The sequence below is a fragment of the Capronia epimyces genome (assembly GCF_000585565.1).
Source record: "Capronia epimyces CBS 606.96 chromosome Unknown aczIQ-supercont1.1, whole genome shotgun sequence".
Taxonomy (NCBI): Eukaryota; Fungi; Ascomycota; class Eurotiomycetes; order Chaetothyriales; family Herpotrichiellaceae; genus Capronia; species Capronia epimyces.
In genome coordinates this window covers 2,768,892-2,793,973 of record NW_006912904.1, presented here as the reverse complement: position 1 = coordinate 2,793,973, position 25,082 = coordinate 2,768,892, and the positions used below count along the sequence as shown (strand labels likewise).

The following is a 25,082-nucleotide window of genomic DNA, read 5'->3' as shown; positions in this document are numbered from 1 at the left end:
TGTATATAACCGTCACACGTGCTGTCACGGCTCACCCAAACTGCTACACCACGACAGGCGCAAAAAGGACAAAGTAACTAATTCACTTGTGAAAGCCACTTGGTGCATACATGTAACGGTCACATGTGATATGTCTCGTGAATTAGCCACTTGATGTATGTATACATAGAACCGTCACACGTGCTACATATGTGATATGTATTCGTTGCGTGGATGGCCGCTTAGTTGACCAATATTGAGACTCCGACCAATGCACCCAATGTCGTAATATTTGTAATTACGATCTACTCGAGATGATTGGCAAATCACAAATTGGTTAGAGTGAAGTGCAGCTGTTGCTTGTATCTCAGTATTGGAGGTCGTCGGTCGCTGGCTAAAGCAGGGAGCCCCGTAGGCCTGCAACTGGGGCTCTAGGCTCTGGGCTTTGAGCTAGACTGCGGCAGAAACGGGATAGATGCATCGTGCATGCCGATGCGTCCAACAGTTCGGACCTGGGATACCGACATCTGCCCGTGTATCTTTGCAGCCCCCCTTGGTAGGCTTCTTGACCTGTTATCTCGTCCGTCGGTTGCTGTGATGCACATCGTTCCGCGTCAAGGCCCAGCATTCCGAATCCGACAAGTATTTTCGAGGAGTGTTGAATCTTTTGATCTCGCTACTTATCCTTCGTTGTCCAATCCAAACCTGTCGGTGTTGATAGTTCCTCGCGCGGTGTTTGGTCGTCAGGATGGTCTTCTCCCCCTGTCGTTTGACTTCCCAACACATGGTGTCGATGTTGACAAATGAAGGGATAGCCGCAAGCGACAAGGTCTGCAGAGATGACCGTTGTGCCCTCAAATGCTCAAAGACCCGGATCGCCTGATCATCAGAGATCGGGATGCAGTTTATCGCGGTCCGGCTGTACCGTGGAGAATCCCTGGGCACGAAAGGAGGAAATAGACGAAGCGACCGTAGTCGGCGGAACTTGCAGATTGCGTTCAAAAACGCATACTGTTCCATGTCGAGATCCACCCCGGGGATTGCAGTGGGATGCCACAGATTTTGTATGTATCCAACATCGAGCTCGAGTTGTTCCAGGTCCGGAGCGATTTTGGCCGCAACCAAAATGTCGCTGTGGCTCCTTTGGCTCTCTGCACTGCACACGGACCATAGCACGTCCTCGCAATGGAGACGCAGACGTCGCAGTTTGGGACCAATTAGCCTATTGATCGGAATGTGGTTGCAGATTCCGTCAATTTCCAAGTCGCGGAGCTCGCGCATCAACTCGAAGGGGATCCGGAAAGGTGGAACTATAGGGGCATCAGCAAATAGGCCCGTCGTGGGAACATCATGTCGACAAGCGGGATGATAAAGCCGATGATGGGTAGCATGGAGCCGCAGCGCCTGGAGCTTGGTGAGTTTCGGAGCGATATCATGTATGAATTGATTTAATGGGATGGTATATTCCCACAGAATGGAGAGTCTGCGCAGATTGGTCCACGGAATCAAGGAAAGGTCAAGATCTCGAAGAGAATGATGACCAGAGCCAAGGCCGCGCCTGACCAACAAATGTAATTCGGTCCAAGAAGGTATCTTATGTAAAGTAGGCCGTCCTGGGGTGTTGTCCTGGGTTGCTTTAACACGATGTGTTCCATTAAGAAGCCAGGACATGTGGAGATTGATTGCGAATGCTCTTGATATTGTGTCGTAGTTCGCTGAAGTCCATAGATCATGCTGAGAGGGTAGTTCCCCGAAGCCTCCCAGTCCTAGTCGATGACATCCTGCAGTCGATGCTAAATTAGTGGTCGCTTCAACCAGGTCTGGCCAGTCTGAGCAGGTGTAGAGATGATCGAGAATGATCTCGTACACATGATTACTTGGGAGCATCTTGACTATCTGATATGCCGCGGCTACAGAACAGTCCACTCTAGTCCCAATGTCAGCCCACTGCGTCTGAAGAGGGGAAGGGCTAGATGCCACGTTTCGGTCGGCAAGGGAAAATCGCAATCGGTAATCAGCATAGGACATGGGACAACATACCTAATGCGGCGAAGTCCAGGCATCAACAGCAGACTAACTTGAAGGGCTCGCAAGTCCGACCACGTCTGTTCCAGAATAGGGCGACCCACATGAGTAGCATCTGAAGGGTGAACATATCCGACAATCTCTGAAGGTCGGAGGACATGTAGAGTTCGTACATGACGGAGTAGATGAGGATGATTGAGCAGTTGACGGAGAAGTCCAGTCTCTCTCTGGTCTAGCTGGTCTCGAACAACATGAGAGACAGTGCTGAAGAGGAAAGGCAACGCCGATTGACGGAACCGATGGCAAACGAGAGAGAATGGTAGTAGGGGTTCGATCTGACCCAACCCGGTGTTGTAGAGATTCTCGGCGATGAGGTCGAGAATCTCTGGGGGAAGCCGTCCAATGGTTGTCGCATCTTCTGTTACTGCAGCTGGCATCCGCATCGACTTGAGGGCCAACATGACTGCAGAATCTCTCGCAACCACAACGAATCCTCTTCCAAACGCGAGGAGGTCATGGTTGGGACATCAACAGTAGAGCTGTACACGATACTATTCAATTCATGACGAGGCGAACGCGGAGAGAAAACCAAGTATCCGATGCGGTGGTGGTGGCGGTCAAATGGGCACGTGCCCCCGGCATCGGCAATGTGGCTCTGGCGGACTATCATTTTTCCGTCCTAGGAGAGGGCCGACAATTCTTCACCCCCTAATATTCTCTATTCCGGGGTGTCGTGTTTGTGCAGTTTGGACAAATCGACGGAGATCCAGAGGGGAACGTGGTCACTGTGTCCACGGTCCAACGGAGAGTCGCAAATTCCGGTGCCGGTGATGATCCCGTCCTCATCGACCAAGCTCCGGCTCACAACTATCAAATCCACCCTGTCACAGCTCTCGCCCCAGCTGCGCCCACGGGGATGATAGGTGAACTTCCGGGTATCACCGTGCATGTGCCTGAAGATGTCGATGCCACGCATGCCTTGCTCGTCAGTGAAGAACTTGGCATTGAAGTCGGCGCGATTTTTCACGTGCTGCAGTGGGGACGTCCGTAGCGTTGGGTGACCATCGATTCTACCCCTGGCAATGTTCATGTCACCGATGAGGATGACATGGTGCCCTTTGTCCTGCAGTTGAACTGCCTCTTCCAGAATACGTTGATGAAAGCGTAATTTGTGATCATGTCGAGTGCCGGTGACCTCGCCGGTCTGAGGATCTCGATATGGATTGGACGTGCCATTCACCCAATACCCATTGATTACCACCACGCCTGATTTCAGCTCGTGTATTAGCACTCGCCCTTCCAGGTCCCAGTCGGGACGCCGGGTGACACGAACTTGGGAAGCAAAGTCGCTTCGGACCAAGGTGGCAACGCCATGGACCTTACCACCGAAACCGGTGGCGTTGTGTTTGTCTCTCGGCAAGGAAAAGTGGACATTGTAAGTAGGCTCGTATAAGACATGTCCTTGGTTTGCAGCATTTTCTAGCTGTCTTTGAGTGGTGACGTCTTTGGAACTGATCTTGACTTCTTGTAAACACAGAAAATGAGGCCAGTGGTGGCGTTTCAAGCATAGTCGTAGGGGTGAAAGGGAAGCAGGGTCGAACGAGAGCTGTTTTTGAAGCAGCGGACCGACGCCATTGACATTCCAGCTGAAGATTCGAACGTGGTCTGCCCTGTTTTGGGTTGGAGGTGAAATCTTTCTGCGAATGGCCGGGGGACTAATGGAGCGGCTTGTGCTACTCGGATGTCTCTTGAGCCCGGGGGGCATTGTTGACTAGTATCTTGAGGGCTTGTTGGGACCCCAATCTATGGCCATTGACGTCTGCAATCGATTGCAGTGCGTTCGAGGGTGGTGCTGTTGCATAAGCTCTAAATCGAGAGTGTGGACGACGGATGCTGTCCGCAGGCAGCCGTTAGGAGGATGAACGTCACTTCTGGTGGTGTGGGCGCACAGTGCACACTGTCACAGGCAGGCCACTGTTGACCCCAGGAAAAGGTTTAGTTATGAGCGGTTGCCCAATGCTGTGGTGTCCAGGCTCCCCTGCCGCCCACGGACCGAGCCTTAGGCCGTTGTTACAGTAAGCATGCTCTTCGGGGCTTAGGCTCGCCAGTACAGAGTACATACTGTAGTACGTACGTTAGGTACTTACTGTTCATCGGCCAGGACTGCCTAGTACTCCGTACATACTGTAGGTTAGGTAGGCTTACTAGGACCGGCATTTAGGCAGGTATGGGCACTTGTAGGCCTGTTTCAGCCTGCGTGCGATAAGCTCATCTCTGAAACTAGGACCTAGGAAGGCTCAGGTTCCGGAGGCTCCATTGTTACGGACCCTGAATTGGCCTCCACCTCCGCAAATCCAGTCAACAATCAATCAATGCCTGCTCACCAGCCCGCTGTCATCTCTCCCTCTCCTCTCACCCGCGCATCGCTTTCTAGCTTGCCAACCCACCCCAATACCTTTCAGCTAATTCAAAACGGTGTCTGAGGTCACGCCTATCGCAAGCCGGTGTCGAACAAGGAGCCACTGGAGACTCATCCCAGCGGACTTAAGCGAGAACCCGTTTCATTTATCATTCTCACCTGCCGCATTGAGAACTATCGCAAGCATATCTTCCCTCTCACTTCGAGTAAGCCCAGTCATCCGAATCTCTTCTATGAGCTCTGAGATAATGTCCTGACCCCCCCTCGCAGATACGCAGATCTCTGTTGAATGCTCGCCTCCTCCTGAAACCTGCCTTCGTCCTCGTTCGCCGTCACAATGGTTCCTCAGCCCGATTTCTATCCTACCCTACACCGCGTCCGCGATCTCGAAAGTGCCGGAATACAAGATCTACAGCAGATCATCCAGACATTTCCGGTGATCGACAATCATGCACATAACTTGTTGACGGAGGAAAATTCCTATGGCAGTCCAGAATATCCTTTCGAATGTATCACCTCTGAAGCGCAGGGTCATGCCCTGGCAGACCATGTTCATTCAAGTTTGGCTCACATGCGTGGGATCCGAGAACTGGCGGAGTTCTACCAGTGTCCCGAAACTCTTCAGGATGTCAAGGCCGCCCGATACGAATGGGTCCGGAGAGACTACCCTGGTCTGATCAAAAGATGTTTTGCAGGAACACATGCCATTCTGATGGATGACGGTCTGTCTCCTGAGATCATACACCCGTTCAAGTGGCACAGGGAGTTTGTCCCCACCGTGTCAAGAATAGTGAGAATCGAATCCATTGCGTCGGAATTGCTCGAGCATCTTGCTCATGCCGCTGGTTTCATGAGGGTCGGGCTGGATGCCGATTGGGCTATCAGTCAGACTGAAAGCTTCCTCGTGCGCTTCAACACAGTTTTTCGCAACCAGATCCGCACTTTGGCCAATGACCCAGAGGTTTGTGGCTTCAAGTCTGTCATCTGCTACCGAACGGGTCTAGACGTTGGGCTTGAAAGCCGGAAGAACTTCCGGCCTCATCAGTCGTTGACCGAGTCCACGCTCTTGCAGTCTTTCCATGATTTCCTACAAAAGGCGGTTCGCGACCACAAATACCGCATTGAGCAGAAGGAGGTCAATGACTATCTTGTGGTTGCCGTGTGTGACGTGCTGGAGAAGCTTGTAGACACAGATGGTGAAAGCTTGCCTTTCCAATTCCACACTGGACTCGGCGATACAGACATCAATCTAGTCAAAGCGAATCCAGCATACATGCAATCGTTGATCGAAGCCTTCCCTCAAGTCGATTTTGTCATCCTCCACTCATCGTATCCCTACACCAGAGAAGCGGGCTACCTGGCTGCCAACTTCGCAAACGCATGGCTCGACATTGGCGAAGTATTTCCCATGCTCTCCCGAGATGGCGAGGATTCAGTCTTGCGACAGGCCTTGGAACTGACTCCGAGTTCGAAGATCCTGTGGAGCACAGATGGACACTTCTATCCCGAAACGTATTGGCTCGCAAACAAGCACTTCAGAGACAGCCTTGAAAGGCTGCTCACTGCCTACGTTGCGGCAGGAGATATCACCGTTGCTCAAGGGATTGAAATCGCAGTGGACATAATGTTCTGGAATTCAAATCAACTCTACAAGCTCGATGAAGAACGCAAGTTCCCAGAACTTCTACGCGCCTGTGGAAGAGAAACGGTTGACAGCATGCGAACTCTGGTCAACGGAGGGTCCAAAGCTCCATCCTTCAGATCATATGCCAGCACAGCTATTGGGAGCTCTGGAGCCACTTCAGGGCGACCAGGCCCGTCGTCTCTGTCCGCCGCAGGACTGCCAGTCAGCAGCACGCCTCTCCCTCTTCGGTCAGCTACCACAAACGCCCCTTCAGGGCAGAGCTGGACAGCCGTGTTCGCCCAGAACCTTACTGTCTTTGACACATTCCTGCAGACCAATCCTGGTGTCAAGTATATATGGCTCCAGTTCCTAGATTATACAGGTACACTTAGAAATCGGATGGTGACCGTGCAGCAGTTCCGCAAGCAGTTGTCGACGGGCAAGAACCCCGTCATAACCTCAGCTCTCACCCGTCTACTCCAAGATGACAACCCAGCCACCGGCTGTTCAGCGACGGGTCAGTTCCATCTCGCCCCGGATCTTTCGACACTGTCGCTCAACAAAGGCATCCCATCTCCCTCCGCCACCGTGCAGACATGGTGGATGGCCGATACAGAAGCGGTTCCCAACACCGAACACTGGGATCGTTGCCCTCGTTGGCTGCTCCAGTCGCAATGTGACGCGCTCAAGTCGGAGTTTAACATTTCCATGCTGATGGGGTTCGAGCTAGAGATCATTTTTATGAAGCCAAGTTTTACCGAAGACAAGTCGGACTTTGTCGACTTTGGCCCTCTACACATGGTGCACTCGTGGTCCAACATGACCTATCAACAGCTAGACATGCTCCCCATGATTGAAGAGATTGTGGAAAATCTGGCCGAACTGGACATCCACCTTCCGCAATTCCATTCCGAGGCCGCCCCGGGGCAATGGGAATTCCCTTTACCAGCCTCAGAACCCGTCAAGGCTGTTGATATTCTGTTCAAGGCCAAAGATGTGATCCGGAATGTGGCCAAAAACCATGGCCTCAAAGCAACCTGCTACCCACGCCCGTTTGGATTCACCTGCGGCAGCGCCAACCACGCACACTTCAGCATCAACGGGCCTGGGAACATAGTTGACAAATACGAAGCCCCCTTCCTGGCGGGCATTCTCGACCACCTCCCCGCGCTGCTGGCCTTTGCTTTGCCTCTCGAAGAATCATACGAGCGCGTCAGGTCCGGAATCTGGGCCGGCGGCGAATACGTGTGCTGGGGCACTCAGAATAAAGAGGTCCCGCTGCGTAAATGCGGGCCGGGCCATTTCGAGCTCAAGACTATTGACGGAGTGGGAAACTCGTACCTGTCCATGGCCGCCCTGCTCGCAGCCGGTCTACACGGGATCCGGCAAGATCTCAAACTCGAGCAGAAAGACTGCATCGGCGACCCCACGCAGATTGGCGAGCAGGAGCGCCAGAATCTGGGCATCACTGTGCAACTGCCTAATACGTTGGAGAAGAGTCTCAAGGCCTTAGACAAGGACAAGGTCCTGAGACGAGCCCTCGGGTACGCCGTTGTCGACGATTACCTCGCTGTGGCGGAGAGTTTGATGGTCAAGTGTCGAGGGTTCGGCGAGACCAAGAGACGAGTCTGGCTGATGGCCCGGTACTGATTACAGTTACCAAGTTGAGATCCGTTCTGTTTTGCTTGCTTTGCACGAAGCAACGCAGATCGAAGCGTAACTCCAGCCTGCTACAGCCAACCTAGCAAGAAGCAGGCAAGCAGTCACCGTCCCGGGCCCGGTGATCGCGATGATGTTCAACTTCCCATCCTGTTGGCGGACGGACTAGACTCGCTTTTTGATTCGGGATCTGGATCCGGATTTGGACTTGGGGTTGGACTTGGATTTGGACTTGCTTCCCCTTCATTTGGCGTGTTTGTGTCTGGATCTGGCAAATTGTGCGTCTACTGGGATCTGTACGCTGATCGAATCGCGCCAGGTACGGACCCTGGCGAGGTGAATTGGACCCTGAGCTGGGCTTGGTTCCATGGATATTACCGTGACTGTTACTGTGCCTGTGGCTGAGCCTTTTTTCACGGTTGTGACTGTGTCAATCGTTGGTTTGGAACGGACAAGAATGGGAGCAGCTCTAGGGATAATAGGAGGGATGGATGGGCAGGGCAGATAGATGGATGGGTGAACATATGATTGGGCTGATTGGGAGTGGATGGATGGACATATCGAAGACGGAACCCCAGCCAGTTCAACTATTGATGTTGTATTTACGGTTCTTTGTGTGTGTGAATTGGGAATTGGGAACTGTGGATTGTGGATTGTGGATTGTTTATAATGGTTCTGATCGATACGTATTGAAGCGCAGGGTTGGGAAATTTGATCGATGCGTATTGAAGCTATTGAAGCGCAGGATTGGGAAATTTGGTCTTTTGTGTCATGTGAGCCTTGCGAGCCATTCACCCGTACTAGTACTAGTATTTGCCTTCGATGTTGTGTTTTTGACTGATCCAGGACTAGCAGTGAGAGCACATACACACACCTAGCACACACACACCTAGCACACACACACCTAGCACACACACACCTAGCACACACACACCTAGCACACACACACCTAGCACACTGTACTAGTACGTGATTTCTCATGTTATCTCATCTCGGGGCTGTTTTCCGATTCAGTACATCTCCTCGCGAGCCTCGGTTTTCAAACCTTGTGTCGTTGTCATCGACCTGGATCGGTCTAGCTTGATTCCGAGAGCAACGGCAGTCCCGGACGCGGCCTGAGCACAATGTCTATACAGAGTAGTGATCTAATTGGTGGTCTACTGTGCTGTGAAATCACGTCCAAGCTCCAGGAATCCCGTTGCCAGCCTTGCAACTGGGACATATTTTGGGCGTGCCGAGACAGGGCCCTTCTGCTCCTGTTGCCCTTCGTCTCACGCCGCTGTCCGACGCCCGTTGAAGCCACCAATTCGACATGTCCATGCCACAGTAGTGACATGCCTTGCGCAGTCGACTGGGAGTGCTGGCTCCGCTGGCATTCATTTGAGAAGCACTGCTGCTGGCAGCAGGACTCCATTTTCCCGTGGCAGCCCCGGTGGCGAAGAAATCCGATAGTTCCTTGAAAGAGGGGGCCCTTGGGCGGGGGATGTCCTGGCACGGCATTCTGGCCTGTAACGGGGACCAGCCGCGGGACCCTCTAGAAGTACCAGGGGTACCAGGGGCGATGGTACTGGTGGTTGAGGCACGACATAGAGAATGGCTGTGTCTCTGAATGGAAGGGTTGCGCCTGAGCAGTAGCTTCGAGAGTGTCTGTCCTTCGATCGGCTCATGACTGCGTGACTGGAGACTCTCTCTGGACGGAGTCTGGTTGAATTGTTCATTGATCTGAGAACTGGTGACAGACGAGTATGGAGGGGTATATGACAGCGACTCGCTCCGATGTAGCGTGTGAATAGTTCCTTGTGATAGAGGCCGCGAGAGTGAAGAAACGAACGACTCGGTTGACTCTTGACTGTGGCGTAACGATAGCGCGGAAGGCACCTCCAATGGTGCGCCCGTCTGGCCCGACCTGGCCGGATATTGAGGCGGCGTTGCGAACGGTGTGGGTGGGCGTAGTTTCTCAAGGCGTGGGAACGTGGCACGTCGCCTCGACGCTTCGTGATGCGCTGACTGTTCCCTTGCTCTGCGAACTGATGGCAACAACGACATCCAAGGCGGCAGAGAACCCGGGGCATGCCTCTGAATTCCAATCTTGTTCGCCTCCGGGTTGAGGGGATCATCCAGAGATACCCTTGAACCTGATCTATCCAGGAGCCCCGCGGGAGGCTTGACCCATGCAGATTGAGATCTAGGTTTGCGGGCATGTTGCTCAAGTTTGGTGAGTGACTGTGGTTCGGCACTGCAACTAGGACACACGGGGGCCTCGTCGACGGTGATCCCACGCTTGTGGGGGAGGCCTCTCTCATTGAAATACGGCGGCGGGCGCAACGGGGACTGCAACGGGACCTGTTAGCATTGCACCTCGTCTGACCCATGTTTTTGACGTGGCATCTTTCCGCACCGCGCAAATGAGACAGGAGAAACAAGCCCAATGCCACCAACACCAGCCAAAGCCCACCGCGTCGGTCTGGCGAAAGACCAGCTCCCCACAGTACCAGCAGATGCTGATGCTGTGCAACCATTTCCAGCAATCGGCACAGACGATGCGACTTTCGAGGCCAAGAGTCTGCGGCGGCGGCTCATGCTCGGTCCAGTAGATCGTGCAAAGGAAGGTGTAGGGCGCTTCAGTGGGTTTCTTCAGAGGGCGGTGTGGTGGATGGAGGACCGCATCGGACGCAGGTTGGGATGGGGGTACTGATAGTGAAGGAGTCGATCTTGAGGCGGCGAATATGTTCTGTGAGTAAGCCATGACACCGAAACAACGCCGGCCAAACGAAGGTGCGGGTGAGAATGAGAACAAGCTTTTGAATCAGTTAGGACGGACAGAGAAATATACTGATATGTGCGCAAGAAGAAATCAATTGCCTGCACAATTTGGACCAGAAATGCAACGCATGCGGGTGGTTGGTGGTTGCTGCCTTTTCTTCCTCCCCTCCCCTTAATTGTAAGTGACCACAATCACTGACTGCAGTTCACCTTTTTGCACAGACCCCTTGGACCATGGTACAATCACCTGCGTTTCCGTAAGAGAGCCCGTCGAAGAGTTCTCGGGTCATGTCACAGACAGACAGCACCGCATATGAATCTTCCCTAGAATCCCCAATAGCTCTTGACCAACCAAGCCGCATAGGAACTCATCCCAGCGATGAAGCCCCAAGTGCCCAAAGTCCCAACCGGTCGGCCCAAGCCCAGCGCATTCTTGGCCCTCAAGCCCAACTCGACATGGGCGATACGGAGAAAGAGCAGCGTGGCCAAGGAACCGGTCAAGATACGTCGGTCCCCACCATTGAGTTCGACCAACGCTGCCACCAGCAGAGCCAAGGGCACGTTCTCGACGAAATTGGCATGCGCCCGCGTCGCTATGAGGAGTTGGTCGGTGGATAAAGGCTTGGGTTTGGGATCGGAGGCGGCCTTCTCAGGTGCAGTTCGGTCGCCCAGAAGCGTGTGGGTGGACTGGCGGGCAAGACTGACACGGAGGCCGAGGAGGACAAAATAGGCCCCGAATGCTGGGGCACCGTTAGCCAGTGGCCAAGGAAGACACGGGACGCAGGACATAGAGAAGCATACCTGGAGCAAAGGTGCCTGTGATGGGCAGGAGCTTGGGGACGGTGATGCCGACTATGGAAGACAATGGTCAGCGGTCAGCAGCAGCAAGAGCGGGAGCAGCATCAGCATTTATGGCCTACCTGGAACAGACATGCTGGCTGAGCAACCGGAGATCTTGAAAGTGTTTGTAGTGGTAGTGCGCGAGTAGCGTGTAGCGTATAGCGAGTGGCAAAGGTGTTTGTTTTATCGAGACGTACGGAGTAAGGTACTATGTATAGGTAGGTAGGTACAAACTGTGGAGAGCTGGACTCGACTCACAGTGTGCCGAGGACAAAAGTACAGATATACAGACATAGGTAGGTATGTACCTGAGAGAGACCCCGCAAAGTCGCAGGCCAATTCCCGAGTCTGGTCGACGTCATCTGTTCGTCCCTTTCACCTTCAGCTTCACCCCTTCTGGTGCCTCCACACTTCACACTTCGCATCCCTGCTCAACATCTAGATCCGTGTTATTTGCTACCTATTCATGCATTCCGCCTTCTCAAACCGCTCATTGAACTACGTGCGAAATGCAGCCACTGCCACTGCCACTGTTGCACAGACAGCCGAAACCGAAACCGGCGTCGATTACACACCATGGGCCATAGACTGGCCTGCCCATGCCTGCAATACTGCCAATTCCATGTTAGATTTGCGCTTTGTTTGTATCTAAGATAGCCCCGAAAAGGCAACAAAGGACTACAGCTTTGCCTGGACGCGCGCGTACGACTGTTCTCCTCCTCCTCTTCCTCCTCCATTTGCAACCGTAGCCGCCGCGGTGCCGGCCCTGCGTCCAAAGACGGTTCCGGCTGTCAGACCGGTGCCGCCGGGATAGTTGTCGAAGAACAGGCCGCCGAGCATCTCGCCGCAGCAGAAGAGATTGCCGACCTCACCGCGGGTGGCGGAGGAGGCGGAGACGACGTGGGCGGTGTGCGGGTCGACCGCGAGGCCGCCGAAGGTGAAGGTGATGCCGCAGGTGACCAACACGGCCACGAAGGGCGGGCGATCGAGCGGGAGGGCCCAGTTAGACTTGGGCAGCAGCAGCTGGAGCGCGCGCGACTGGGTCGAGTTGCCGTCGCGGACGGACGGGTCCCATTTCCGGCCGAGCGACTCGGCCTGGAAGGCGTAGACGGCGCGGTTGTACTGCTCCAGGGTGTCGACGAAGGCGCGGCGACAGACGGGGTCCGGGTCAAGGCCAAACTCAACGGCGGCCAGCTTGTCGGCCAGCTCGCGGATCGAGGCTGCGGCAATGCGTCGCGCCCGCTGCGGCCGGTACTCCTCAGGCCGCAGCCAGGGGACGGCGCGCTGGTCCCAGACCTGCCAGGCGCGCTGGGCTGGCTGCATCAGGATCGCGCGGCCGAACCGGGCGTAGGTGTAGTTGCGCAGGTCGGCGCCCTCGTCGACGAAGCGCTCGCCGCGCATATTCACCATCAGCCCCAGCGGGTAGCCGGACTTGGTGAGCTCGTTGGACGCCTCGCGGTCGCCGGCGTGGGCGGGTGCGGCCGCGTCCCACGCCACCGAGTGGCATCCCGACCAGTGGCCGGCTTGTTGCGCGTGTGCGTCGCGCATCGCCATCTCCAGCACCTCGCCCGTGTTGTACGGCGTGCCGCGCACCGAGGCCAGGTCCCAGCCCGGTCCTAGCAGCTGCGCCCGCAACCGCGGGTTGCTTTCGAACCCGCCCGCCGCCAGAACCACCGCACCCGTCTGGATCGTGGCCTGGCTGCCGTCGCGACAGCGCACCACCGCGCCTTCTACCGCGCCCGTGCTCCGGTGGGTGAGTAGCCGTTCCAGCGCCGTCGAGTAGAACGTGACCACGCCGTACCGACGCGCATTGGCCTGGTGGTCGGCCATGAGGCCCTTGCCGCCGTCCTGCGTCTTGAGCGCGAGCCCGCCCCAGAACTTGAGCCGGCCGTCGACCTCGTACGCCTGCCGGTTGAAGGACAGCTGGAACCGGACCCCGTTGGCCGCCAGCCATTGGATCGCCGACTTGGAATCCTCGATCAGCACCCTGGTCAGGGCCGGGTCCGCCCGCCCGCCACAGATCCGGTGCATGTCGGCCGCAAAGTCCTGCGCCGTGTACGGCTCCAAGTCGATCCGTTTCGCCGTGCCTTCGTCCACGTTGTTGACCAACGACAGCAGGTCCTCCGCCCCCGCATGCACCGTGCGGTAGGCCCCGGCCGTAAAGTAACTGTTTCCCCCAGCCCAAGCCTCAGGGCATTTGTCAATCAGGACTACATGTCGCGCCCCCGCCTGTCGGGCAGCCACCGCGGCGCTGAACCCAGCATTGCCGCTACCGACCACCAGCACCGTGCAGGATGCCGGGAGTGCCATGATCGAGTCCTCCTGTGACGGTCGAGCCTGCCTCTCACTTTCAAGAAGGAGAAGGCAAGGTCAGAAAGGTCCCGAACGGCCGGCTGACATCACCGTCCAATGCGTGTCCCTCCAGTCTCCGCACATGTTGGAGCGTGGGCCTCGTCCCGTATCCGATCGTGGGGAGTTGGAGAACTGGGGACGTTGAATCGCGGAGTGGCCAGGTTCCTACCAATCGCCTGGCCTCAGACGACCCAACAATCAACATCACGGCGGTGGGTGGGCAGTTTGACTGGCCATTTTATCCAGCACACGTCGTGGATCATAGTGTAATGAAGGGAAGGTCTTGTGACAGGTCTATGTATGTATCTATGTACGTCGTGGGCGGAACACTGGAAATGCCGGCCACTTCTACAGCCTCGCTCTCAGCTTCTGGTCCTCTTCAATCTCCTTTTCAATGGCTTCGCTGTTCTCCTTGGCCTGGGCTTTCAGTACCCGCCTCAAGATCTTCCCGCTGGCACTTTTGGGTATGCTGTCCACAAACTCCAAACCGCCTCTGAGCTTCTTGTGGTTCGCGACTCTTTGATTGAGCCAGGACAGAATGGCGCGTCTCTGTTCCGTGGACGCGGATTTGGCCGAGCCATTGGCCAGCACCACGTATGCTCGAGGGCATTCGGTGGCCAGCACCTTGCTGTCGAAGCCGATGACGGCGACATCACCGACGGAGGGATGGTCGATCAAGTAGCCTTCGAGCTCGGCGGGCGGGACTTGGAAGCCTTTATATTTGATCAGCTCTTTGACGCGGTCGGTGATGAACAAATTGCCCTGGTTGTCGAGGTGGCCGACATCGCCGGTCCGGAACCAGCCGTCGGCACTCAGGCAGCTGCGCGTGGCGACGTCATTGTTGTGGTAGCCGAGAAAGATGTTGGGCCCCTTGAGATAGACTTCTCCCGTCTCGCCGGCCGGAAGCTCCTTGGCCTCCTCCTCGTCCGACGACGACGACTCGCCCTCGCCCTCGGCTTCCGGGACGGCGCGAAACTGCACTTGCATGTTGGGGATCAGCCAGCCTGCGCTGCCGGCGGTGGTCAGCCAGTCTTCCCATCGCTGGAAGAAGGCGGACGGGCTGGTCTCGCTCATTCCGTAGCCCTGCTTGACCCGCACGCCCGTCCTCTTGTACAGGCCCTTGACCAATTCTTCCGTGAGGGGCGCGGCGCCCGAATTCATCATGCGGATGCTGCTCAGGTCGTAGTTGGGGATGCACGGATGCTTGCTCAACAACACCAGGATGGGCGGCACGACGTAGGCATACGTGACCTTGTGGCGTTGGATCATCTCACAGAAGGTTTCGATGGAGAATTTGGACATGACGATCGACGTCGTGCCCGTGTAGATGGGATTGAGCACGAGCACGGTCAGGCCGTAGATGTGGAAGAAAGGCAGAGACGAAAGCACTACGTCGGGTTGGCCATTCGCGCCCGGAATCCCGGGCGAGGTTTTGGAGCCATTCCAAGTGACATTTTCTTGCTCCCCTATTTGAAGCTGCAGGATATTGGACGTGATGTTGTAATGAGACAGCTTCACGCCCTTGGGCCGCCCCGTCGTCCCGGAACTGTACACCAGGAAAGCTAGATCGGTCTTTGGGGAAATGGCGACCGGCCGCTCAGCTGCGGTCCCGGTTCTCTGCGCGACAAGTAGGGATTTCCAGCTTCTGATCTGACCCTGACCCTGACCCTGACCCGGGCGATCTTGGTGGTGGTGGTGGGAGTGGGAGTGGTCATCTTCTTCCAGCAGGATGATGTTGTGTTCCGGGATCCCGATCTGTCGACAAGCATCCTTGACATTCTGCAGCGCGACCCTGTTGGTGACGACGGCTTTGGCGCCAGAGTCTTGGAGCTGGTACGCTAACTCGGCCTTGGTGTAGCCCGGGTTGGCGGGCGAGACGATGCCACCGGCGCGGAGAGCTCCCAAGGTGATGGAGGGGGTTTCAATGGCGTTGGCGGCCACGGTGGCGAGCACGTCGCCTTTTTTCTGCTGCCCATTCAGCACGGTTCCCAACAAGTCAAGAGTGATATCAGGGCAAGTGGTCAAGAGAGTGATTAGGTCAAGGGCAAATGGTCAAGAGTGATATCGGGTCAAGAGATCAGGGCAAGGGGCAAGGGCAAGAAAGCAGTGATATCAGGTCAAGAGTGAGATCAGGTCAAGTGGTCAAGAGAGTGATTAAGTCAAGAGCAAGTGGTCAAGGGTGAGATCAGGGCAAGGGCACGTGTAAGGCAAGTGGTCAAGAGTGAGGTCAGGTCAAGGGGCAAGCCAACAAAGATATCAGGTCAAGGGAGAGTGCAAGTCAAGAGTGAGTGCTGCAAGTGCACCGTGGCGTGGCTACACCCACTCACTACTGAAGACTCATCTAGTAAGTACAGTACTAACCCAGTTCAAATGGTGGACGAGTCCTCGGCCAAAGTCCTCTGCGAGCGTCTTGATCTGCTCGTACGTGTAGGCTCGATCGGTGGCCGCGTCTCGAAACAGGATCTGTGAGTCGGGATAGGTGCGGTCGACTCGCTCAAACAGAAACGTGTTGATGTCTATTTCGGGGAGGGGGATCTCAGGGTATTGGGAGGGGATAGGCATGGTGACGGATGGCTATGGTGATGGCGACCTGATGCCTCCGGGCCTGAGTACGGCGTCCTGTCTGTATCTTCCGATCGGGAAACTATTTAGAATGAGGCATGAATGTCAGAGAAGCCACAACAAGCACAAGATTTGAGTTCTCGAGATGTCAGGTCAAGATTGGAGACTGGAGACTAGAGACAAGCAAGAGATGCGAGATATACAGAGCAGAGTACGGAGGTTACTGTACCTGTACACGGCGTGATTCGAGGTCCAGCTGGCTGTGGTGGCTGTCTTGATTTGAGATGGATATCGCGCGGATAGTAAGTTCCCAGCTGGCTCTGGCTGTGTCGATTTTCTTCGCACAATACAAATTGATAGTACTAGTCAGCCATAATCCTCCAGGTACTAGGTAGACCTTTGGTTCTATGTACAGCGTACAACCTATGGCTTTCTTCCCGTTCCTACTGAACATGACCTGTTAGAAGTCCGGACGATGGGCGGTGGGCGATTTGATGGGTGATTCGGTGGTCGAATCCCGGTCCTTTCCTTTCCTTCGTGAACAGGACCCTGTCTCTGATCTAGACTACGGAGTATACTAGCTAAGATGCTCTAAAACTAACAGAGGAAACAGGACGGACGTACTGTATGGAGTCGAGTTAAGCAATTTATCAATCGTAGTCAGTCTAGTGGGCGTTAAAGAAAGGCGGCTGAGCCAACCATTTGACTGGGTGGGATGGGCGAAGGGGGTCTCGGGGTCTCCCAGGTACGTAGTGTAGTGTCTCCTATACTCCGTACTCTGTACTCCGTACTCTGTGGATCTCCGACTCAATAACATAGTACTACTACGTAGGTACAGTATCCGTACGTACTGCAGAAACCGAAACATGACCCCTGTTCACCGTGGCCGTAGCCGTCGCCGTCGCCGTCACTGTCACCGTTGTCGGATCGACTCACTACAAACCTCGGCTTAGTCGGCTCGGGACTGGGGAGGAGGAAAGCCCAAGGGTGCAACAACCCGCCATGTATTTTGACACCCACCCTTGGCCGGTCGAATTTCAATTGCTGCTGGCCTTAGGCTTGAGGCCCACGGCACGCGGAGACCGGAGGCCGAAAGATCCACATTAGTATTCCTCCGTGCGGGGGTTTGAGGTTGGGGTTGGGGTTGGGGTTGGACGTTGGACGTTGGACCAGTATTCGGTACGGTACGTAGTGATGCTCAAGTGGATTGGATTACTCTGTATCTAGAGTGTCACTGTAGATTGGGATCTGATCGACTCTCTAGCATTACTATTACTGTGCCAGTTGACGGTTCAGTTCGCTCAGATCAGCACTTGGAACCTGACTCTCTGAGAAACGAAGGAGTACCGTACCAACCCCGTACCCCATACCCCGTACCTTCTACCCACTAGGTGCCGTGCAAGGACAACGACCGACAGCAAATTTGAAATCTAACCGTCAAGTCTGTTCGACCAGCACCACCACAACACAATGGCTAGTTTGGCAGGAAAAGTCATTTGTATCACCGGCGGCGCGTCCGGGATCGGGTTCGAACTGGCCAAGTTGGTGGCTCGCCGGGGCGCCAAAGTGTCGCTGTGCGATATCCAAAAGGAGCAACTAGCCAATGCAGTGACCCAGCTCACATCGACCGGCGCCGATGTGTTTGGCAGTGTGGTTGATGTGAGTTCGGACGAGCAAGTCGACGGCTGGATCGCCTCGACGGTCGACCGGTTCGGCCAACTCGACGGGGCGGCGAACTTCGCGGCGATTGAGAACAAACGCGGCGTCTTCACCCAGATTTCCGGCCTCACCAACCAGGAATGGGACTCGGTTCTGTCGGTGAACCTGACCGGCGTCATGTACTGCATTCGCGCCCAGGTCAAGGCCATGAAACACGGCGGTTCTATTGTCAACGCGAGCAGTATCGGGGGGCTGCGCGGCCGCGAGGGCATGGCGCCCTACTGCGTGGCCAAACACGCCGTCATCGGGCTTACGCGCACCGCTGCACGGGAGAACGGTCCCAATGGCATCAGAGTGAATGCTGTGGCTCCGTACGTCTTGTCCTGTCTTGTTCTCTCTCGCCAACCCTAACCCTAACCCTACTCCCCCCCAGCTCCAGCTGACGCCGTGCAGAGGACCGATTGAAACACCCATGTTTCAGCGGCTACGAAACACGCCCAAAGATGACCATGGCACGACGATGATGACCTCCAACGCCATGCCTCTTCAGCGAACCGGTCAGCCCGAGGAGGTTGCAACCTTGGCAGCTTTCCTGCTCAGTGACGAGGCAAGCTTCATCACGGGCGCCGTCTATCCCGGTGAGGAGATCCCAGATCCCACCCCTCCCCTTCTCTCCCCTCTCCCCCCTGCATCCCGGTGCGGAGATCCCAGATCCCTCCCTTTTCCTCTCTCTGCAATATTCTGTGTCCGAGATTGAATCGAGTTACTAATGATGCCTGTTCTGTGTTCCATAGTTGATGGTGGCGCAACCGCGTAAAACCCGGCATTGGACTTGGATACACAAGCAGCACAACGAGCATGGCTGCGACGGTCCACTGGAAAGCATGCTTGCCTGGCCATTTACTCGATTTACCCCTTGTTGGAGAGCCAGCAAGATCTATAAGCAGGGCAGGGCTGACCCGTGGTGTTATAGACCGGGGACAGAAGCCATACTGCACCGGGCCGCACTCATAAAATTCAATTGCCTTTTTCCCGCTCTGGGCGGATGAAGCGCCAGACTTCTAGAAAGACGTAGTGGGGACAAGGAAAGTATAGTACTAGAATCGAGACCATTCAGCCACTCAGCCGTTATCCGGCATATGCCATATACATACTATAGAACATATGTCATACAGTATCTCAGGCTTGACTGGACTACAGTACTTCTTTCTACCCCTCTGGGCCTCCTCCGACTGGCTGCTCGGTCCGCTCACCCAGCTGATGAGCCGAGCCGATGAGATAGACTCAGGGGGACCAGAAATGCCCGGCTGAGAGCCTTGGGCCCCAAGTTCCCCACGTTCCCCAAGTTCTACTCTCTTTGGCCCGACCGCGATCGGAGGACCATGACCGAGCAGGGCTTTTCGTCCGGGTTGACCAAAGAGAGTAGAACTACTACTAACTCTTGGTCATTATCATTCATCATAACTCCAACCTCAGATTCACCTTGACATTACCATTTCAAGGTGATTGCCAACACTCACTCTCACTCTCACTCTCACGATTCTACGTGGCCATCCTATCGAATTTCACCCTTCACCCCGCACCCTTCACCTCCGATTATCGAAAGAAACATGTCTGAAACGGGGAGCTACGCGTTTGTCACCGGTCAGGACCCAAATTCTTCAGGGCGAGAATGCTCGGGAATACTAACGATGACTCCTAGGTGGTGCCAGTGGGATCGGCCGGGCATTGACCGTTGCACTCGTGACGGAAGGGTATGTTATCACTAAGGCCTTGGGATGCCGACCCTGAGACTATCCCTCCCCCGAGATCTATCCCTCCCCCGGCAAGTTCTCACGCTGACGGCAACACCACTACCACCAGAGCTCAGGTCTTCATCGTAGACCGCGATATCGAGGGCGCCCGTGCCTTGGCGGCCGAATTAAACACCACCCGTCAGGCGGTCTGGACTGCCCAGGTCGACGTGACCGACTGGGACCAGCAGGTGGCGGCCTTCGAAGCGGCCGTCAAGCAATTCGGTCGCATCGACTATGTATACCCAATTGCCGGCCTGTCCGAGCGGCGGGCGTTTCCGAACAGAGGCAAGAACTCGCAGGGCTTCGAGAAGCCCGACTTGTTGACCCTCGACGTCAACTTGACCGCCGTGCTGTACACCGTCAGTCTGGCGTTGCAGCAATTTCGGCGGCAGGACCTGAACCGGTTTGGATTTCGGGGAAAGAGTGAGTTCACAATGTTTCCAGCCAGTCCACCTCCGGCCAGCCCACCCCCGGCCAGACAGTTGCCAATGGAGAAGTACGGAGTACTGACATCAGGGGGCGTGTCCCATATCTAGTCGGCTGCGTCTCGTCGATATGCGGGCTGTACGCGCCCGAAACCTTACCGATCTACGCGGCGACGAAACAGTCAGTATCCCCTTCTCCCTCCTCCCTCTTCTCTCCTGTCCGTTGTTGCATTTCACTCCTCCCTCCTGTCCGTTGTTGTATTCCCTCCTGTCCGTTGTATTCCCTCCCGGTCTTGTTCCTAGGTGACCCCAATTCCAACTAATCCGACTCGAGCAGTGGCATCGTCGGCTTCGTCCGTGGCTTTGGCAAACATCTGGCCCGGGAGCAAATCACCCTGAATGCCGTCTGTCCCTCGGTGGTGCGCACCACCATGACCTCCACCAGCGGCTTCTCCGAAAAGCTCGACCGTCTCGGGCTGTTGACCCCCATGTCCAGTGTCATCGACGCATACAAGTCCATGCTGGGAAACAGCCAGGTCAGTGGAGAGTGTTTCGAGGCCGGACCCCATGGCTACAAGATCAAGAGCGCCGCTGAGTACTCGGATGAGGATATGAAGAGGACCATGGCCATCATCTCCGAGAATCGGCAGCCGCTTCATGAGACGGTGAAGGATTGAGAGTGGTATACGGAGTACTACGTACTGAAGCATGGTGTACTACTTCGTACTGAAGAGTAGTATACTACTACGTACGTAAATGTAGTCAGGTAGGGTAAGGACCAGGACCGGAACCGCTACCGCCAGGCCAGGTCACCTCAAGACACCAATAGCCTTAGGCCTCGCCAGCCGCGAATGCGAATACGAATTCCAACTTAGATCAGACCGGGCCCGGGTCCCGCCGAGTCTGAGTCTGAGTCTGAGTCTGGCATCTCATCTTTCCCATTCAGATCACGCTTGGACCTATGTGACTAGGGAACTTCATCTTCCCGACAAGTACTTATTCCGTAGGAGTACAGAGTACAGACTCCAGAGTAGTTCCTACTAGTTCCTACTTAGTTGGTAGAGTAGGGCGGGTGACGAACCAGGAGGCTGAAACGGACAGTCCAAGTCCACTCGACTGATTTCTTCGGTTCCGAAGAAGGGGGAAGGTGGAAGGGGGCAGGGGGCAGGAGGCAGGGAGTAAGGGGGGATCAACCTTCTCTCGTCTCGTTGAGATCAACTCTTGACTCTTGGGTGCCGGCGAAGGGGTCTGTCTCTGTCTCTCTCTGTCTCGATTACTCACCCCTACCATGACACGATGATTCGCGAGATACTCACCGCTGCCATGATCTGATCATAGCCACGATTATTCACGAGAATGATGGTGAACGGTCCACTTCCAGTCTTCCACTGCCCCTTCCAGTCCTTGGGAGGCGTGCCTGCCGGCCACACTTCACCGCCCCGGTCGTGCTGAGTCGGCATTCCTTTACCGACCATCATGACGAGAGAGCCCTCCTCCCGACCAATCACATGGTGCCATACCATCCATCCTCACCGACAAGGCACTTCCCCTATCCATCCTCACCGAGAAGACACTTCCCCCATCGAGACGGGCGTGCTGAGATTGGCAGACGGGGCACGGAATCCTAAGCCCCTTGGGCTTTTCAGGAGTCGACTGCATCGGCCACCTTGGTGACGCTATGCCCGATAGGACGAAGTTCACGACGAAATAGTCTGAATTCCCAGGCAATCGCCCCCCAATAGTCAGAAATTCCCGTCGATCTGAGGCAATCACCCCCCAAGGGTCCCGAGGGAGATGCACCTAAGGTGGACCTTGAGCGTGCTTATTTTGCTTAGATCAAAGTATTTCTCGAGATGGCGGGTCCAGTACGGAGTATCGACGCCGATTTTCTGGCTCGCCTACCCCAGCCTCCAGCCTCCTGGGCCTCTCAACATTCCAGATACGGCGCTCTGATTGATCCGTGCCTGTAGGTCCATTCGGTCGGGTGCCCCACGGGCCTCCAGGTCGTCCTAACTCCGTGGTCTAGAGTCAGAAGGCAGCAAGCTTGTATCTTGTACGTACTCTGCGGTGAAGCGAAATTGCGGGGTCCCCGGACCCCGGTCCCCGGTTGTCGAGTCCCGTGTCTATGGCGACTCGTTGTCAAGTCAATGCTCTCAGCCTTCAGCCTACTTTAAAAGCACGCGGAATGGCACTTGTGGAGAGGAGGACTCCTGGAGGACTAAGACGAAGAAGACGACGAAGAGGTGGGAGAAACTAGAATCTTCCTGCCCTGCGTTCAAGTCAGGTCGTTCTTCAGCATTCCTCTGTCTTTCTGAGTGACTCCAATCCAATCCTGTCCTATCCTATCCTATCCAGATCCAGATCCAGCTCCAAATCAAATCACCATGTCCGTCACAGCCACCACGGAAAGCGAGGTCGAGAGTGGCCATGGCCATGGCCCCATCAAGCAGGTGGATGAGAAAACAGCTCCAGAGGACTGGACGGTGTCCCAGGTCGAGAATATCCCGGCCGATGTGCCGACGGAGGATGTGGTGACGGCCAAGACTTGGCTGGTGGTGATGGTAAGTGCAGAAAATATCTCCTACAGCAAATATCTCTATTGCCCTGGTGGTGGTGGTGGTGGAAACATCACACTCTCTCTCATCCCACTGGAAGTGAAATTGAAACACTCTACACCGTACAGTGTTCTATTCTATTGCCCCTGGTGATTGTGGTGGTCTTGCCCTGGTGATGGTGGTGTGGCGACACCTCACTCACCTCAGTGGAAGTGAGAGATACAGTGGTGGCAATGCCTCACTCTCCCCAGTGGAACTGAATGGAAACCCTCTATCTCGCTCACCTCACTGGAAGTGAAATGAAACTCTACACTGTACAATGCACGTACGTACGGAAGTATAGTATGCTAACAAAGACCCAATAGACCATCACCAGCTGCTACGGATTTGCCTATTCTTCCATGCCCGGACTGGCCATCACGCAGGCCCAGATTGCCGAGGAATTCGGCGTGACGGCGGAATCGACGTGGATGGTGTCGGTGTACTTCATCACGGGCCTGGTGGCGTTCATGATCTGCGGGCCCAACAGCGACCTGTTCGGACGACGGTGGTTTCTGATCTCAGGCAACCTCTTCGTGGTGGTCGGCTACATCGTAGCCGGCACGGCCAAACACTTTACGCAAATCGTGGTGGGCATGGCCATAGCCGGCGTAGGCGGTGCCATCTGCCAGATGGCGACGTTCGCGGCTCCAGAGTTGCTGCCCAACAAATGGCGACCGATGGCAGTCACCATCACCGACTCGGTGGTGGTGGTGGCGTGCACGGTGGTGCCGGTGGCGGCGCGATATTCGCTGAAACACAAGACCTGGCCGTGGCTGCTGTACACGGGGGTGATCGGGAACGGCATCGGCGCCATCATCCTGTTCCTGTTCTACTTCCCGCCCAAGCATCCGCGCGGCCTGTCGTTCCAGGAAGCGCTCAAACAGCTGGACTATGTCGGCTCGCTGCTCTTCAGCGCCGCGGCCGTGCTGATCCTGGTCGGGGTCGTCTTCGCCTCGTACCTGAACTCGACCGACCCCAAGGTCATCGGCACCCTGGTCTCGGGCTTCGCCGCCCTGGTCGGCTTCGCCTGTTGGGAGACCTGGGCGCCGTTGAAGCAGCCGTTGACGCCGCCCGCGCTCTTCAAGGTCCACCGCGGTCAGACCTTGACCGCCCCCTTCATCGTCGCCTTCATGGTCCCCGTCTACTACCTGGGCACCAACATCGTCTGGGGCCAGATCGTCAATGCCATCTTCAGCCCCGGCGAGCCCAGTTCTCCGCTCGCCATGGAGCTGTCCATCGTCCAAGGCTTCGGCATGATCACCGGCGGCGTCCTGCTCAGCACCCTCGGCATGTGGATCAAGCATTGGAAATGGCAACAGCTCGTCATCGTCACCATCATGACTTTGTTCGGTGGTCTCATGGCCCTGGCCTCCCCAGACCGGAAGTCTTCGTTGATCGCCTTCAACTTCTTTGGCTCGGTCGCTTTTGCATGGGCTCAATTTCTCTCCATCACATACTGTCAGTTTGGAGCTCCACAAACCCAGCTGGGCATTGCTGGTTCACTTGCGTAAGTTGCTTGTCTTTCACCTGAATCTTGAATCTTGAATCTTCAATCTTCAACCCTCATCCTTCAACCCTCCCTAGGGGGTACTACTACTACTCAGCCCTCCTAGGGAGTACTACTCCTTAACCCCAAGCTCCACTCCCTAGGGACTCCCTAGAAACTCCTACTCAACCCCCTAGGGACTACTACTACATCTGTGCTAGTGCTGACTTCAATAGCGGTGTTGGAAGATTCGGCGGAAACTGCATCGCCACCACCGTCTACGTGACCGTCATCAACAAATCCCTAGCGAAAGCCGCTCTCAAGAAAGTCATCAACGCCGTCCTGGCCGCCGGAGGTACCCGCGCCATGGGCCAGGCTGTCCTGGCTGCACTACCAGCCGGATCCAAAGCTGTCATGTCCGTTCCCAACGTCACCCCAGCCATTGCTGCGGCCGCCGGAGCGGCATATACCGACAGCTTGATTGTCGCCATCCGAACCGTCGCTCTGGTTTCCATTGCCTTTGGCGGCGTGGGAATGGTCGCCTGTCTCTGGTGCGAAGATATTGGTCCCAAGATGGACAGACATATCGAGGTTTTCTTGGAGAATGACGTACAGGCGGTGAAGAATAAGAATCATTGATGATGTGCAGGCGGAAGAATCACCATCATTGAGGACTAGGAAGAAGAGCGTGACTGAATGAGGACTGGAGAGCATGATCGTGACCGTGGGCATGATCGTGACCATGACCTTGACCGTCATCGTGATCATGACCATGGCCATGGCCGTGTTCGACAAACTACAGTACGGAGATGTGTATGTATGCCGATACCCCTGACTGGAAGTTATGGCGTGGCGCCATCGTGTCGTGTCGTGTCGCGCGAGGGGTTGTTTGATAT

The 25,082-nt window shown here is 55.6% G+C and overlaps 10 protein-coding genes across 10 annotated transcripts; 4 read left to right on the top strand and 6 right to left on the bottom strand.

Moving 5' to 3' along the window:
- Positions 1-552: 552 nt before the first annotated feature.
- Positions 553-1,650, bottom strand: A1O3_01023 (uncharacterized protein; the record flags this gene model as incomplete). The annotated part of the gene is made up of 1 exon (XM_007731172.1): positions 553-1,650. The coding sequence occupies one exon, from the start codon at positions 1,648-1,650 to the stop codon at positions 553-555; it is 1,098 nt and encodes a 365-aa protein (XP_007729362.1).
- Positions 1,651-2,722: 1,072 nt separating this feature from the next.
- A1O3_01022 (uncharacterized protein) lies at positions 2,723-3,769 on the bottom strand (the record flags this gene model as incomplete). Its single annotated transcript, XM_007731171.1, has 1 exon — positions 2,723-3,769. One exon carries the CDS (start codon positions 3,767-3,769, stop codon positions 2,723-2,725), a length of 1,047 nt encoding a protein of 348 aa, XP_007729361.1.
- Positions 3,770-4,760: 991 nt separating this feature from the next.
- A1O3_01021 (uncharacterized protein) lies at positions 4,761-7,697 on the top strand (the record flags this gene model as incomplete). Its single annotated transcript, XM_007731170.1, has 1 exon — positions 4,761-7,697. The coding sequence occupies one exon, from the start codon at positions 4,761-4,763 to the stop codon at positions 7,695-7,697; it is 2,937 nt and encodes a 978-aa protein (XP_007729360.1).
- A 1,182-nt stretch (positions 7,698-8,879) lies between these two features.
- A1O3_01020 (uncharacterized protein) lies at positions 8,880-10,452 on the bottom strand (the record flags this gene model as incomplete). Its single annotated transcript, XM_007731169.1, has 2 exons — positions 8,880-10,037; positions 10,162-10,452. 2 exons carry the CDS (start codon positions 10,450-10,452, stop codon positions 8,880-8,882), a joined length of 1,449 nt encoding a protein of 482 aa, XP_007729359.1.
- Positions 10,453-10,793: 341 nt separating this feature from the next.
- On the bottom strand, positions 10,794-11,402 carry A1O3_01019 (uncharacterized protein; the record flags this gene model as incomplete). Its single annotated transcript, XM_007731168.1, has 3 exons — positions 10,794-11,209; positions 11,271-11,321; positions 11,390-11,402. 3 exons carry the CDS (start codon positions 11,400-11,402, stop codon positions 10,794-10,796), a joined length of 480 nt encoding a protein of 159 aa, XP_007729358.1.
- Positions 11,403-11,987: 585 nt separating this feature from the next.
- A1O3_01018 (uncharacterized protein) lies at positions 11,988-13,619 on the bottom strand (the record flags this gene model as incomplete). The annotated part of the gene is made up of 1 exon (XM_007731167.1): positions 11,988-13,619. One exon carries the CDS (start codon positions 13,617-13,619, stop codon positions 11,988-11,990), a length of 1,632 nt encoding a protein of 543 aa, XP_007729357.1.
- A 390-nt stretch (positions 13,620-14,009) lies between these two features.
- A1O3_01017 (uncharacterized protein) lies at positions 14,010-16,223 on the bottom strand (the record flags this gene model as incomplete). Its single annotated transcript, XM_007731166.1, has 2 exons — positions 14,010-15,626; positions 16,023-16,223. The coding sequence occupies 2 exons, from the start codon at positions 16,221-16,223 to the stop codon at positions 14,010-14,012; spliced, it is 1,818 nt and encodes a 605-aa protein (XP_007729356.1).
- Positions 16,224-17,693: 1,470 nt separating this feature from the next.
- Positions 17,694-18,699, top strand: A1O3_01016 (uncharacterized protein; the record flags this gene model as incomplete). Its single annotated transcript, XM_007731165.1, has 3 exons — positions 17,694-18,253; positions 18,336-18,520; positions 18,677-18,699. 3 exons carry the CDS (start codon positions 17,694-17,696, stop codon positions 18,697-18,699), a joined length of 768 nt encoding a protein of 255 aa, XP_007729355.1.
- A 793-nt stretch (positions 18,700-19,492) lies between these two features.
- A1O3_01015 (uncharacterized protein) lies at positions 19,493-20,780 on the top strand (the record flags this gene model as incomplete). The annotated part of the gene is made up of 5 exons (XM_007731164.1): positions 19,493-19,526; positions 19,585-19,636; positions 19,746-20,101; positions 20,215-20,284; positions 20,441-20,780. The coding sequence occupies 5 exons, from the start codon at positions 19,493-19,495 to the stop codon at positions 20,778-20,780; spliced, it is 852 nt and encodes a 283-aa protein (XP_007729354.1).
- Positions 20,781-22,487: 1,707 nt separating this feature from the next.
- A1O3_01014 (uncharacterized protein) lies at positions 22,488-24,825 on the top strand (the record flags this gene model as incomplete). The annotated part of the gene is made up of 3 exons (XM_007731163.1): positions 22,488-22,664; positions 23,024-24,207; positions 24,423-24,825. The coding sequence occupies 3 exons, from the start codon at positions 22,488-22,490 to the stop codon at positions 24,823-24,825; spliced, it is 1,764 nt and encodes a 587-aa protein (XP_007729353.1).
- Between the last annotated feature and the right edge of the window lie 257 nt (positions 24,826-25,082).